Source organism: Aythya fuligula, chromosome 3 (genome assembly GCF_009819795.1).
Source record: "Aythya fuligula isolate bAytFul2 chromosome 3, bAytFul2.pri, whole genome shotgun sequence".
In the NCBI taxonomy this organism is placed as follows: Eukaryota; Metazoa; Chordata; class Aves; order Anseriformes; family Anatidae; genus Aythya; species Aythya fuligula.
The window spans coordinates 113833608-113849529 of record NC_045561.1 but is presented as its reverse complement, the minus strand read 5'-3'; the positions used below and the strand labels follow the sequence as shown (position 1 = coordinate 113849529).

General features: G+C 42.8%; 1 protein-coding gene across 2 annotated transcripts; it reads right to left on the bottom strand.

The window, feature by feature from the left end:
- Positions 1-6396: 6396 nt before the first annotated feature.
- On the bottom strand, positions 6397-12729 carry ENPP4 (ectonucleotide pyrophosphatase/phosphodiesterase 4). 2 transcript variants are annotated; one of them, XM_032185786.1, is made up of 5 exons: positions 12681-12699; positions 11784-11886; positions 10405-11266; positions 9291-9461; positions 6397-7017 (listed from the first exon to the last, which is right to left on the bottom strand). In XM_032185786.1, exons 3-5 carry the CDS (start codon positions 11222-11224, stop codon positions 6653-6655), a joined length of 1356 nt encoding a protein of 451 aa, XP_032041677.1. In that variant the 5' UTR covers positions 11225-11266; positions 11784-11886; positions 12681-12699; the 3' UTR covers positions 6397-6652. The 2 variants fall into 2 exon arrangements, with proteins under 2 accessions (XP_032041677.1, XP_032041678.1); XM_032185787.1 differs by lacking the exon at positions 11784-11886 and having other exon boundaries at positions 12681-12729.
- Between the last annotated feature and the right edge of the window lie 3193 nt (positions 12730-15922).

Sequence of the window (15922 nt, the reverse complement as noted above, 5' to 3'; positions counted from 1 at the left end):
CTTGATTTTTTTAATTTTTATTTTTTAAGGTAAATGTAGATCTTTACTATTTCCACCATCTCCTGTACACTGGCCTATGTTTTCTAGGTGTTCCTAAGAGGCTGGCAGTTTAAATACAAAATACAAGCACAACAGATGTATACCCAAATGGGGTCTTTCATATTTCTGTCATAAGAGGGTTTTTGTCTGAGTAACTTTGTTGAATAGGTTAAGGAACCGGCACGTGCAAGCTTGTTTCAGAGTGATACTGAGCTTGTCACTGGGTGTAAAATCTGATCTGTTACCAGAGACTGCTTGCTGTCTTGTGCTTTATCTGATGTGTCTTAGTGGGGCCTTAGAGTTTGATATACTTAGGATTAAATACACAATTTCAGGAATGGCCATAAAAACCCTATTTTTAAATCTGAAGAAGCACACTTTGATACAAAAGAATACAAGACTGGAGTTTGTTCTTGCAAAGTCTTTGCCAGGGAAAATTGTTGATTCTGAGTCAATAAAACTGTGAGTTAATAAAAGTTTCTGAGTCTTTTGTGGGTGTTGCTGAAATTAATCTTGCCTCTGTTTTTAGGGTCTTTTTTTTCGTTTGTTTTGTTTTGTTTTGTGAGCTCACTTACCCAGCAGCTTCTCACCTACCATCTAAGGTATGTATGAAAGATGTAGTATGAAGTAACAGAAGTTGTTTAGTCATCAGATTTCTTTACAAACTGTTTTTGCTTTCCTCTGAGTTAGTTTTTGTTTGTGTTTAGCTTCTGAGCACAATGCCTGAAGGAGGAAAAAAAAACAACAACACTCTTTTAAAATTCACAGTAATATTCAGTCTGTTATTTCTGTGAAAGCAATTTTATTGCTTTATCCACAGCACCCAGCAGAGGGCAAGGATGGGAACCTCTTGGCCTTGGGAGACGCGTTGTGCCTAGCTAATGCTGTGCCTATCCAGCTCAGGCTGAAGATGGGAGGGTTGCCAGCAGGCCTAGCAAGGAGCTACAACGAACTAAATCCAGAATTTGTCTTGCTAAACTTAATTCCTGACTAAATGAATGGCATTCAGGTGAGTTCAGAAGTGACAGTTCTGCAGTGCCACACGACTTACTGCTAAGCTCACTGCCGTGCTGTCGTCTCTTGGTTTCCTCAGCCTTTACAAGACACTTGCAAGGCATTCAGCTGTCTTGCAGATGTGGAAAGCTTCCAGAGGCCACAGCTAGGTGCAGGGAAGGCTTGAGAGGGAAGGGAGTGGAGACGCCAAGGCAAGGCCTAGCTGGAACAGCAGCTTTTGGAAGGCCGGAGCCCCTGGTGTGGGGATGTGAAGTGTTCTGTACCTCAACCTAACTCTTCTCTGCAGTTCTAGTGTCACTGTTCAATGTTCTCTCTTGTTTTACCATATCACCATTTTCCTATGAAAACATCAAAGGGAAACCTCTGGGGTAGCAGTGCCTGACATTGGAAAGCTGGCCCTTAGTGGAGCAGCCCCTTATGTAGGCCTTGGGCTTGGTTTGCTGACACCAACCAAAACTGAAGGATCATCAAGCTGAATAACGGAGGCAGTAGTGATGTTCTCAGTAGTTTCTAGAGAGCCTTGGAAAGCCTAAGAAGCAAACCTAGATTTCTAAATTGTTACTAATTCCTTTCCCCTACCTACTATCCACAATGGGTGGCAAATGACTGCATTTTTCTGTATTTACATCTTGAAAACCAAATGCAGTGCAAACTGAGTGTGTATTTAAAGACAGATCAACATTTTGGCTTTATGGGAGTAACGGTGAATATTGGAGATGGACTTCCTCTCAAGGTGTCATAACCCCCCCATCATATGCTGCTTCTTCATTCACCCTGTTTGCAGCACTTTGGAACATGCTGCTTTAACAGAAATTGTCTTTATTGCAGTAGTTTCATGGTGATGCTTATGGCAGATGTGAAAATAACTGCGTTATTTTCTCAGTGATGTGTATTCAACCCTTTTCTTACTGTGGCAGGCGCAGTCCTACAATCAGCCAAGGTGACCCTTGATTTTAAGGAAGGGGCAAGGTCAGCATTGCTCAGCCCTGCTGGGATTTATTCCCATGACAAGAAAAGCAATAGGTCTCCACTGACAAAGAGTTTGGGGAACACGATATTCAAAGCAGGCTGGGACTGCGACCATGAGAACTCTTCTCAGTTTAACTGCCCTGTGTTGCACTGTAAAGCCTTTCTTTGAAGAGGGTAAAATGATAGTTTTTAGGAAACCAAAGGGAGCCTTTCAGCATTCAGGTATTTCAGTTTAAGTTTAAACATGTTCCCTTCACTGTTTGTGTGTTTGCAGATACCTCTTGGGTAGCTACCTTGTGAGGATGCCTGCCCAGACAGTGCTGAACACTGTTTTCAGCTCGTGTCTGTGCTCTTAGTGAAATCAAAAGCACATGTGATACCACTGGAGAAAAATGCCAGCTTTTCAGACTTGTGATGTGAGATTGATTCTTCAGGCTACCTTTTTGGCTGGGGAGGACATGGGGTTTGGTTTCTGTGTATGTGACACTTCTTATGATGTATGAACACATCGATTGGAAAGTGGATATGAGTACACTGTGTACTACTTGTAGCATAAACTTGGGGACTGAGAAGCTTGTGTGCATGTGTTTGTCCTTCACTATTGACCTGTGAAGCATACTTTGAGATGCCAAATGCTTCTTTCCTGCTCGGAAATGTTAAAGCTGAAATATATCTTTGTAATAGTGCTATCAAATACTGAGTGCTTGCTCAAAAAAAAAAAAAAAGAAAAAAGAAAAAAGGCAAAAAAACCTTCTTTAGTCATGGGGGATGACTTGGGAAACAATGAACTTCAATCATATGCATCTCAAATATTTCTTGTACTACAAATATTCTTCCAAGCTGCCTTGGTAGAGTCACAGTAATACTGTTTACAATAAATGCAATCAAAAAAAAAAAAAAAGGCACAAAAGCTGTCTTTTATAAAGCAAAGAGCTGTGCCATGTGACACTTCAGGCACACGAGACAATCCTGAGCTGCACAGGGCAGTGACCACGAGGCAGTTTGAGTCCTGCTGTTCATCTTCCCAGCTTAAGCTATCACAACAGATGCTGTCTTGATCCTACCTATGCTGATGTAAACACCTTTCAAGAAATGAAATGTCTGTAATGCAGAAAGGTTATTTTGAGCATTTATTAGAAGTTAGAATACAAAAATTGTTGCGAGCACAGTGAAAACAGTAAATTCAGTAGCAGAATTGCAAATGAATGGTATTTCTGTGATGCAGTCTCAGTCATACTAAGTTAACAAATGTCCATTGCCACGTTGTTTTTCTCTTCAGTAAAGACTGGCACTCTGCGTGTTAAAGCAGACATCTGTCCCCGTGGTCTGATCTTTGGTGTGAAATCATACTGATAATGAAAATAAGCCAGCAACTTCTGAATTTATCATAAAATTAAACTTTCCTTTGAAATAAATGTTCTGGACCTAGAGCTATTTGAAATCAGCTCAATCCTACAGCTGTGGACAAAGACAACAGCACTGCAGGGGGATGGGTGTTTTATGGCCTCTACACCCAGAGCTGAGACTTGGTTTATGGAGGTCAAATAAAGAAATGGAACATCAGTCCCTGTAAAACTTAATTCCCAGCAGTGAGCCTCCACTCCAGTGCCAGTTTAAATACTAAAAACTTCCCCTTTCCTAATGAGCCCGGTATGAACATAGCTGAATGTATGCAACAAGCCGTTAAGGTTACCACAACCTGTTGTGGGATGTCTCCTGTATCACAGTGTTCAGGAAGGGGGAACCACAGCTGCTTCTGATGGTTTGAATTCACCCTTCAGAAAGAAACGAGCAGCTTATTTTCACAAGCAGTAATTTGTACAGATTTTGTTTAAGGTGCTAAGAGTTTAAACAAATTACTGCATGTACATTACCTTTGTCTCAAAAGAGAAAGGCCACGTTCTGGATTATCTGGCTTTGTATGTAATCTCTCTGAAAAGCCTGGCTTTAGGGCTGGACATGGATGAGCTCCTTTGAAACTCACCCTGCCAGCAGCAAAGAATTGCACTAGGAAGAGTGCTCAGCGCTCCCACAGGGCACATTTCATCTTCGGGATTGAAAATAACAGGCAATGCAATCAGAATGGTTTTATCCTATTTCTTGAGTAATCATTAGAGCTCTCTGACTCTTTCCCACTGCACGCTGTAAGGCTTTGTTCTCAGTGATAAAAGGAAGAGGAGTACAAGGCATTAAGGGTTCCTGCTAGCTCCTGCTGCTCACGTTCTGGTTTCACAGAGCTCAGTTGTCTGCAGCAGTTCCTATCCAAGGGTGAGCTGGAGCAACGCACTCAAGCCTAATTTCCTCATCTGTTACAGCAGTTAGTGGAGATCAGTGCTACCCGCTGCACATTTACACTCCTGGTAATTAAAATCTGGGCGTTAACCTTGAGCCTGGCCTGTCCTAGTGATGCACGTGGAGCTGAACGCATGTGGATCGCATGCTGTGAGGCTAACAGTGCAGGGCAGGAGGGAGGAGAGGAAGGACAGAGTGCAGCACGTGCTGTGCTAATCTGTTTTAGCATCTAGGAGAATAACCCTCGTGGTCAGAGGACAGTACAGTTCAGTCTTGCCCTGCCTGCCAGCAAGATGAAGATAATTCAGCTGTCGTGGTTCTCCAAAAACAGGCGGCACAAAGCAGCTCCAGCACCTCTACCACCCTCTGAGGATGGCAGCCTTTATTAGCAGAATTACCGGAATCCAACAGCTCCCTCTGAGGGAGGAATTTGAGCATCCTCCCTTTCACAACTCTAAGCCTGCACTCTACCTTGCTCAACATTCACTTTGGCCTTAGGCATTAACCTGGCTTCTTACTATATGCAATCAAGTATTTCAGATCTTCCAACAGGAGACAAAGGAGCAGCAACTTGTGCTTAATCCAGTTACCAGTATATCACACCATCTGTCAAACATCTAGTATGCTGTTAGAAACAGCAGAGATTGAAAAACCTCTGAAGGGGCTCTAGGGTCTGAGCCTCTCTGTTCAGATTAATCTTGAGTTTAAAAAAAAAGAATGAAGTAGTAAGAATGATTAGGTTAAAAATGGAAAAGGAAAGCAGAATAGGTTCATTTTTGTATTCTGTGGTTAATCAATACAACAGAATCCTCAGACAAGAGGAGATATGACTTGGTAAAACCTGAGCACATTTTTAACTCTAGTTTATCATATTTTCAGTGGGCAGTTCAAAGTAGCCCTTCCCCCCAAGGTCCACACTTGGAGGTCCATTCAGTTACTAAGAGGATGTCAGTGGCTAACGTCAAATTGCACTGAATTTGAGCTTGTGAACAAGAAACTGTATTGCATGCTACCACGTACCACAGCTCTCATTTCAGCTCACCAGCTCATGAAACTGTCAAACATGTAGGAAAAGGACTTTGTAACTGTAGTTTTCTTTCTGGGTTAACGTTGACAACATCATCTCACATTCCTTCCTCATTGAAGGATGAGGTACTAAGGTTATCTAAATCAAACTACCTTTTTTTTCTTCTTGTATGGGAAATTACTAGACTAAACGATTAATAAGGAATCTAGAGGTTCAATTAGGACAATTAGCATTGGTCTTCACCAGAACTTTGATAAAAGGTCATCCTAACTCAGAAAAGAAGTTATAGCCTTTTTCTTTAAATTACCAGAGATTAAAACAGAAGTTTGGAATCCTTGCTTGACGACATTTTCAACTTGTTCCTTTTCAGCACATGACAGCCTTCAGAAGACAATCATCAGCCAGTACACAGGGCATCACCCACCTTTATTCCATAACACATTCGGCAGGCCACACCTGAAAAAAAACTTTTCACAGTGTTTAGAAGCAGCCATTTTACTACTCCAGCCCATCAAGCTGAGCAATCCAAGCAAGGATTCTCAGATTAAATCAACATCCTTGAGATAAGCAAGTAGTCCTGTCTCAGCAATCCTAGTGCAGGAACTGCAGAACTGAGTCATCCACAGACACACACGGAAGCTTCAGCATCTGCCCAGTGATCTAGCTGTTGGACCGGACACTTCATTGCTCAAGCTAGAAGTTGCCAGCATAGAAGTGATACGTAACAGCTCTTTCCTCACTGACTTCCTTTCTCCTTCTCACCAGTTACTTGTCATATTGCTGGCTTAAGGTGGAAACACAAGTATCACCCCTTCTCTCCACCCTTTCTCCCCAGATTTAAGAACAAATCAGAATATAGTGTCCAAACTGAACTAACTTTTTCTAACTCAGAAAAAAAAATAATCTCTCCAATACAGGTACAAGAACACTAAAAGAAATCAACATTAATTTAAATTTAATACCAAAAATAATTATCACTTACAAATGTTAAAATTCATTTTGTCTATCCTTGCTAGTTCACAGTCTGGAATTTCATTTTAGAAGCATTCAAAGTCCTGAATGAAAAATTAAACATCTTTATTTTCTTAAATCATCTCTTCCAGCAAAAAGCAACCTGTTCAGTATTTCTTTCTGAAAATATTTTTTACAGGACTACTAGTCAAGTAACACACACAAACAAGTTAACAGGTTCTGGCTGTACAGTATTTTACAGAGATACCATTAAAGTGCATCAAAGAATGCCGTCCAGTGCAATCTTGAACTTGCCTGCTGAAATCACTGTTTAGCAAGCGAGGCTCAGCTCTCTGCATGCTATCCAATTAAAGGATCATCATCATCAGATTGTAACTGAAGTCGGGAAAATGGACGTGGAGGAGCTACTCTGTTCTTTGAGATTATTATAATGCAGGTGAAAGTAGTCAGTACCATAAGAACCCCGATAACTATCCCAATAGCTTCGGGGAGATTTATGCACCACTGGTCAGTGAGCAAGCACTTGGTGTTACTGAAAGTGCCATTGTGCGGCTGCGGGGTCAGTCCCAGGATGTGGCACATCATTGGGTAAATATCAACGTTGTTTATTGTGCTCTGCTTGTAGCCCCGATGAAAAGCAGGCCCTCGAGCAGCCAGGAATGGATGCATGCTTGGGAGAGCGTTGTCATAGCCATGGTCACCTACTGGAGAAAGGCAAATGCAAGAGTTAACATCGCAGTTGCTGTTTGCATATAGAGCACTCCCCCCACCCCCAAAAGGCATGTATTTTAACCAAGGACTGATGCAGAAACTAAACGCAGCCCTTGGACCAAACTCTGAAGGAACCCAGAGCCCCTTCCTTCTTCCTGACTCCCCAGCAGTCTTTTCCCACACCAGCCTTCAGCCATGTTCCTTCCTCACCTCCCCCAGTTAATCTCTTTTTGTTTTGCTCATTGACACTTGCAGTTTCCCCCCCTCACACTCCTCATGCTGAAATTGAAAAGGGTATTACCACTCCACAAGTCAGTAGCTGGAATGCAAGCTTGTGTCTTGTGGATATTGGAAAGATAGTTCCCCTTAAGAGGCACCTGCCTCATAAAAAGTCAAACATCTTCCCCTTGATGGTATTCACTTTGTGCATATTAAAGTCCTCTTAGATCATGCTTATCAGATTAGGTACCCAAATTTATCAGATTAGATACCCAAACAAATCCCTACATAATCAAAAGCAAAAACAGGCAAAGGATCGTGATGCTTGTGACAGACACACAACAGAACTTTGTGGCTACAAGGTCACCAGTACTTGGGCATTTGGTAGATTTTTAAGAAATACTGTGACATTTTGTGGAATATAAACAGCTAAAAAGCAGCCACAGTCCAATTTCCTAATATCATGCCTGACAAATGTGTTCTACGTGCCAAAATATCTCATAGCACCCTCAGCACAGAGTTTGAGTGACTGTGTTTTGGTTTACAGTTCATTTCTTAGTATCAGTTTAGTAAATCTGCCCCCAGAACTGTCTCCTTAACCACTTCATTAAAAGGTTTCCGATCTGAAATGTCACGAGTCCTGTTGCCTGAAGTCACACTTACCACTTTGGTATACTTTCAACATTCCTTTTTAACGTTTTGTACCATTGTGTTTGTTATTATGAAGACACACCTGCACCGTTTATATTGCTTGAGATTAGGTTAGATCTAATCTAATTAGATTTGATTAGATATTTTTCCTTCCACTATTTACTCATTTTGAACAATGCTATTGCAGGAGGACGCACGTGTGCTAACACTGCTAGGAACAGTGTTGGTATTGGTACACTTACCAATCATTGTGCTACCACTTTGTCCATGAGAACAATAAACACTTACATAGCCATTTAGGCTAAAACATCTCCTTCCTGCTTCTAGAAAGCTGTGGCTAGCAAAATTCTTTTGACAAGTGACTCATTTCAACCAAGACAGTATTGTTACTTCTAAATAGACAGTTATTAACTATTTTTAGGTACTTTACATTGAACCTAACCATGAAAACAAAGAGTTCTATTAGGAAGGAATTGAAGGTGTTAAATGTTGTCAGTTTGAGGATGATTGCAGCAAACTTTTAGGGGAAATTCAAATACAAGCACGTCTTACATCATAAACAGTACTTCTGTACAAATAATGACAAAATTTGGACTTAAATGTGCAAAGGGCAGACAAGCTGAGCGAAACTGGGAGTTTCCACCACCCCACACCCAGTCATAAGAGATAGTCTGGGAACCATGCCACAGGGCTAGCTGAGTGCTAGCCCTGGCATACCAGCAGCTTTCTGCTGCTTAGAAACTTTCTGGAAATTGGTACCTTTGTATTTCATTTCTATTAATGGATTTCTCTTCCAAAAATTTGCCCAGTTGCTTTCTGAACCCATATATATGTTATTAGTAGAGCAGGAAGAAAGGGCATAATTTACCAATGCATTGTGTGAAGTAACATCTGTCACTGGTTTTAAAACATGCTATTTGATATCTTCCTGATAGAAAGAATTCTGGCTTCTTTGACCATTATTATTGGGCTCCTATTATTTGTAACGTTTCCTCCCATTTATTGTGTTCCCTAACGTGTGTACAGTAACATCAAATATTTCCTTATTTATATTTCTTTTCTGTTTGGTTTTATGCATAAACATTTAAACCACATGCTGGTCAAAGCTTGAAATACAGACTTAGAGTTACCTGAGGCAAGTTTGCCAGCAAAGCATATCTCAGGCTATTAAGCTGAACTTAGTCAAGCGTTGGAGCCAACAGAACATCCCCTATCTTCCTCATCTGTTAAAATACCCCAGGTTGAGGCTGAGAATGTTCTGGAAAACATTGTCTGAGATGATCTTAAAGTGCAAAGACTCCACTCGCAAGCTACGACCTGCTACAAATTGCTGGAATAAACCAAACAGTTCACCAGTGCAAGTCACAAAGAGCACAAACGAGGAAATGAGACTTACATTTTAAAAGAGACTCATTTTGCACAATTGTCCAGCCTTCATCTGCAACCAGAATTATGGGTTGAATTCTCTTATTATGCCGATAATGAAATCGTTCTGGAATCTCCTCCTTGAGATATACTTTCATATGATTGCCGCATTTTTTCAGTAAGTTGTATACGTATTTTTTATCTGTCAAGAAAAAAAAAAAAGCATATGAAACAGTTGGAAATTATGTCCTGTTTACTGCAATCATCTGTCATTAAATCTAGATCTCTTCCTCCCCTCCGCCCCCCAAACAATTATTTTTTTAAAAGACAGAGAGTAAATTATTGTTCTACATCCCTAGTGAAATGTATCAAAGTGGATTTCGCAACTTGCACCCATTTTAAACCAGGCACTTTGTGTATGAAACCTAAAATTCAACTGTGTTTTTGGAGAAGTGGGAAGTGGGTGAAAAATTCAAGCAGAGAAATCAAGAGAAAGCAATCACACATCAAAGTAGTCAATATTTTAGCAAAAGCAGTGAAAATAAGCTTTTTGCTAATCTATAAATCATGTTGTTTGCTATAATTGCTTCAGTTAGGCCACAGTTGAGGAAACTGAGAAGACCAGCAGTGTCATGAGTCACACCTGTTAGAGACTACCCTGAGATACAGAAAACAAATTCACAGTACGAAAACTCAAGTTTCATTCACAGAAACGAAAGCTGTAAAGTAACCAAAGTTGATTTTAGATTTTTAGTTGGAAGTCTCAACAATGACTTTTTTTTTCCTGAATAACCTGAGTGCTTATTTCATGCTCAATATGAATTGCGACCTTATAGAATACATGAGCAACAAGGGAGCTGGCACTCTAAGTGCCTAATTGCATAGGTAATTTGACACAGTGCTCCTCATCCCACTGATTACCAAAGCAAAATAACTTCTAAACAGACTTTTTTTTTTTTTTTTTTTTTTTTGCTTTTCCATTAAATTATGTCAAGGTTTTGCAGTATTAGCTACACTCATCCTGCAAAAGATGTGAAGGTAAGCAAGATTTAAATCTCAATCTATTACTTAAAAAAAAAAACAAAACAACAACAACAACAAAACCCCCTCAATGTACAACTTAAAAAACAAAAACCAGCACATACCCTTTTTTGGCAGCACTGCAGCAACTGGACTCTTGTCAATGAGAACATAGTTACTGCGATCAATACAGTCATCCAGGACAATCAGCTTCTTTGGAGAACATGTGGCCATCCCATGATCACTCGTTATGATGACATTAATAGTGTCCCATAAACCTGAGGCCTTCAGCTTACTCTTAAGGAAACCAATGTGATTATCCACTTTTTCTAACACTTTGCGCATGTTCTCAGTATCGTTCGGTCCATACTTGTGCCCGCTCACATCTGGTTCTTCCCAGTATAACGTAGCAAAATTGACTACTGGATCAGAGCTGTTCAGCCACGTAACAATTTTCTCCACTCTTTGCTGAAACTTTACTGAAAAATTGTACTTCATAAAGAAGTGGGGCGTCACATTGCTAATTTTTACATCAGTACCAGGCCACATTGCAGCAGCACTCGTCCCATTTCCCTGCTGCTGATTTGTTACCCAAATTGGAACTGCCTCATTCCACCAGAAGGGATCTGAATCATTGAACTGCGAGAACGTTTTCTTGGTATCTGCATCATACATGTCATTAGCCACGATGCCGTGGCTTTCTTCATATAAACCTGTCACTATGCTGTAATGGTTTGGGAAAGTCTTGGTGATAAAAGCATTTGTAACTTGTTTTACAAGCACACCATCTTCAATGAACTCCTGAAGATGAGGAAGATGATAGGTTTCCAAGTAATCAGCCCTGAAGCCGTCAAAGGACACTAAGAGTAATCTAGGCACTGAATCAGCTGGGTGACCACGACAGGCGACTATTCCAGACAGGAGCAAGGTTAGCAGCAAGCTCATGGTTGATGCTTCAAAATATTTCCAGCAATTAAGCAGATGCACCTGAAAAATGTAAAAAGACAAGACTCAATTCAAAATAAGCGCGCTGGAACCAGTTTAACTAGCTATACATCACACACATCTTCCTTGTAGAGGTTAACTGGAGAACAAGTGGTGTAAACAACCACTGAGGCCAACAGAAAGTTTCCCTGCTGACTTCAGAAGTTTCCATATATTGCCATAGCTCCTCACGTATCAAAACAAATGAGCAGCGAGACATTTTTCATCACAGACTAAATGAAAGGAAGAATCGTTTTCTCTTTTTTTTTTTTTTAAGCAGTTATTCCATCATTTTGTCCCACTTGTTAACATTCTGCACTCCAAGCCAAACAACACGTATTTTTTTTTTGCATGTTCAAGCATAGACACTAAACAGCTTTGGCTCCACAGTCAGGACTCGTGTTCACACATCGGTGCTCAGCCCAGCAACCCATTTCCTTTTTCATCCCACCTTTCCTACCATCTGGAGTTGCTGGAAGGCTTCTGAGCCTTTCAACACTCCTCCTGACTTATTGCTTACTCAATACAGGGAACTGCCAGGAGCTACTTCTGCTTTCCTTCCGAGCTGCTATACATCGACCGTAACAGCATTTAAACCTGTTCTCTGTGTGTCATATGTCTCTCTAAAATAAAAAGGAAAAAAAAAACAACAAACCATTAGTAACCTGTGCAGTGAGGGAAGTTATTTCTTATCAAGGAATTAAAGGACAGTATGGATGGAGAGTATAATTTATGAGCTTTTTCCCTGTCCTTTTAAGTCAGGAGAAGCTGGCAGCAGGAAGGACACGCTCGAACTTCTTTCATGTGACAGGTGCTTGGGCCAGGGAGATGCAGCAGGATTTTAGAGGGTGTTAAAGAGGGAGGAAGCTCGGGATTATTAATGAGAGCTGTGAGATCGCCGTGCTCCCAAGGCAAGCCCCGCTCCAGCAATTTGCTCCTTTAGGGTATTTGCAGAAACCGGGCTAATCCGAGGAGGAAAAGCACAGAACTTCCTAACCATAGCAGTGTCAGATACTCCAGGGACAGAGAGATGGAAATATTTCGGGTTTACCCTCCCATACATCTCCTGCCCTACCCCTGCAGTGCCCCGAGCGCGCTGTCACCCCACTTTCTGTCCCAACACCCCACCAACCCTACCTTCCCCTACACCCCCAGCAGCCAGAAGGTGCCGCAGGGCCGTGAGGCCCCCCCTTAGACCCCCCCAGTCCCCCAAATTTTCCCCCAACCCAGAGGAAGAGCCCCTGCAGCCCAGCACCGCCACCTCGGGGGCACCCCGCTATTCTGGGGGAAAAAACCCAAACACCCTAGATTCGCTCCAAAACCCCCAGATTCACCCCCAAACACCCCCAAATCCTCCCGTAAAGGCCCCCCAGCCCCCCCTCAATGCCCTCCCCCGGTGTTTTAGCCCCGTGCCCACCGTGCGGTGCCCGCCGAGGGGGCACGGAGCGGCGGCGGCGGCGGCCGGGGAAGGGAAGGGGAAGGGGCCGGGGAGGGGAGGGGCAAACGGCAGCCATCGGCCGGGGAGGGAGGAGGGGGCGCCGGGGAGGGCTGCGATTGGTCGGGGAGCCCGCTGAGGGCGGCTGTGATTGGTGGAGGAGGGGGGGGAGGGACGCGGGGAGGAATGGGGGGGGGGGCTGGGGAGAGCGGGGCTGGGGAGAGCGGGGCTGAGGGGAATAGGGGTAGGGGGGTTGATAGTGGGACTGGGAGGGACTGGGAGTACTGGGAGTACTGGTTGGAAATGAGGAGACATTTCTGCTGAGAAAGAGCAGTCAGGCACTGGGACGGGTTGCCCAGGGAGGTGGTGGAGTCACCGTCCCTGGGGGTGTTCAAGGAGAGGTTGGACGTGGTGCTTGGGGACAGGGTTCAGTGGTGACATTGGTGGTGGGGTGGTTGGAGCAGGTGGTCTTGGGGGGCTTCTCCAACCCTTGTGGCTCTGGGATTCTGTGCTGAAGGGGGCTGATAGGGGCTGGGGGGAGCGGAGCTGGGGGAAGTCAGGAATTGAGGGGGGCTGAGGGGAGTGGGACTGAGAGGTGTTGAGGGGAATGGGGCTGGGGGGGCTGATAGGGGCTGGGGGGAGCAAGGCTGAGGGGTACTGAAGGGAATGGGGCTGGAGGGGGCTGATAGGGGCTGGGGAAAAGGGGCTTTGGGGTGTGGGGCTGAGGGGAGCTGACAGGGGGTGATAGGGGCTGGGGGGAACGGGGCTGAGGAGAAGTACTGAGGGGAGCGAGGCTGAGGGGAGCTGCAGCAGGTGGCTGTGATGACTGGGGGCCATGGTGTTCATTGTCGTCCTGGGCTGGAGTGCCTGTGAAGTGGGATGCTGTGGGGTGGCCAGCAGCAGTCTGGCATTCCCCCAGGGTGCTGCGGCAACCCCAGGCTGTGGGGTCATCAGTGCAGCTGCAGATCTCCACTCTCCTCTATCGCTTCTCCCTTTCTGTCCCACAACTCAGAGCTGGCTGTTCATGCGCTTGGCTCTGCGTGACCTCGTCATGCTCTCATGACAACACCTTTTTACCCTAAAGCCCAGAATACATGCATAACGAAAGCATTACTGAATGTAGACGCTGTGCACACAAGGGCTGCTGGTAAGAAGGCAGTGTGTGGTGTGATGTGTTCAGGCCTGTTCTGGGTTTTGGTCAGTTTGCCTAAGTTCAGGCAAACAGTTTGCATTTTGTTGGTTAACCTTTTTATTATGAGAATGGATTAGTAATTCTGCAAAACCTGTTAAGTTATTGGTGCTGAATTACAATGAAATCATCTCCGTGTAGAGAGAGAAAGCGTGTCCTTTAACAGAATACAGCAGAAATCATAACTACATTTCCAATTTCATCCAAAAAAAGAAAAAAAAGAGAGAAAAAGACGTGTCTGTAGCTTCATGGCAGGCTTAAGCAGAGGATCTAAATTGCATTGCTTGCCCTGCTAGCCTGTTTGTCCTGAATACTGCATACATTTCAGCTTGCTTCTTCTTAATGGCTTTCACATATGTATGAGTCCAACAGGATATGCTACCTCTGTGTGCCAACTGTGGCGTGCTTTTAAAGTTATGGCTGCTGATTTGCAGGTGCCAAGAGAAAACTGCTGGACAAGGTGACATGCCTCTCTGATTCACCTTGATTCATGGAATGTACTAAGTGTGGCAAAGCACAGGATTACTTAAAAAGAAAAAGAAAAAAAGTAAACAGCTAAGACTTCTCGCAATTCAGATGTAAAGTTCAAGTCAAGGTTGCGGTGTGGGTTGTTTTTTTTAGCTATGCTAATTCAGCTCTGTCAATATGCACACGACCACGTGGGAAAGGGCAATATCCTTTATCAATTACTGTACTGCATTTGCTTCTAAAAAATTATTGTGGGAGTGAATTAAAGGTCTAAGGAATACATAACATGCAATTTTTTAATTTGTCTAATTTTGATTCAGTTTTGTATATGACTCAGGTCTTGTTACCAACTTTATTGAGAGATACAGACATAATCATCAAAGGTCACTTGTTAACCTAGTTCGGCAACATACTTACTCAGCTATTCAGTCCTCAAAGGTGTGAGTAATCTCTTGTTTACCCTTAGCCATATGCTTTGAAACCTATTTACAGTATTCACCTGTAATGTGTCCAATTTGACACATCATAAAGACAGCGTACCTCACCAACTCTGTGCTTCTGAAATGTGCTAGCCAACACGTATCACATTTAATGCAGGTCTCAGTTCTGTGTACAGTATATGCCAATAAGAAATTGATTAATTATGTATATAGTTATATTAAGAGAAGTAAAAATGGAAACGACCAAGATGGTTATGTTTCACCACCTTTCTCTCTGTATTGTATTTCACCCCACGTTTGTCTGTAGACTGTAGTTCTAAGCACTAGATTGTACTAAGTCCTGCCAGATGCTTCAGATGCCAGCTTTTTGCTGCTGTACTAGAGCTGAGTGGTTGCAGCTTGAAAACCATGATACACATTTGTTTGTGTCTGTGGAATTTACTGAATGACAGGAAGTAAAGGGTCGGCAACTACAAAACATTCTCAGTCTTTGGTTAGGTTTAGTAAAACGTTTGGTTTCCAGATGGGCAACCATATTCTCCTGTTGGTACTGGTGTGGGGGGAAAGTAACTCCTTTTTATTCAGGTGGAAACATGGTGTTGCACATGAATAGTTCAGGTATTTGTCTTAATTTCTTAAGAAAATGCAGGGCACTTTCATTACTTCCAGTTAAAGTAACTGAAGTTGAATATAGAAAGAGAAGCATTTTTCTGTATTCTTTTTTCCCCTCAGTTTTATCCATGACAGATCTCCATGATCAGTTTTTGCTGACTTACTCAGCTTGCTGAGTAGTTTTTTAAATCAGTTACTTTTAGTATTTTGATGCACTTTATATAGAAGAGATGAAGAAAAACGTGAAGATGTTTCATGAAACCATAAAAGCTGACAAAGTGACTAACAGCTGTTAAAATTTATTAGACTCTCAGCTTCTAGTGCCTATTTCATCTGAAGAATAGGTTGTATATGGAGACTATAAACAAAATGAAGCTCCTAACCGCACGGTTTCTCAAACTGTCTATGGAATGATATCCCTGAGGCTGTGTGGTGGGGTGATACAGAGCAGTGTGGTGTCACTGCATTTTCTACTTCAGTCACTAGAGCCTCTGCTGTGTAAAAGCTTAAAGCTT

Coding starts and splice junctions, on each gene's coding strand:
- ENPP4 (XM_032185787.1), bottom strand. CDS start 11,224: ATGAGCTTGCTGCTAACCTTGCTCCTGTCTGGAATAGTCGCCTGTCGT. Junction 9,462..10,404: donor TGCAGTGCTGCCAAAAAAGG/GTATGTGCTGGT, acceptor TTTTCTTGACAG/ATAAAAAATACGTATACAAC. Junction 7,018..9,290: donor AAATGAGTCTCTTTTAAAAT/GTAAGTCTCATT, acceptor GCCTTTCTCCAG/TAGGTGACCATGGCTATGAC.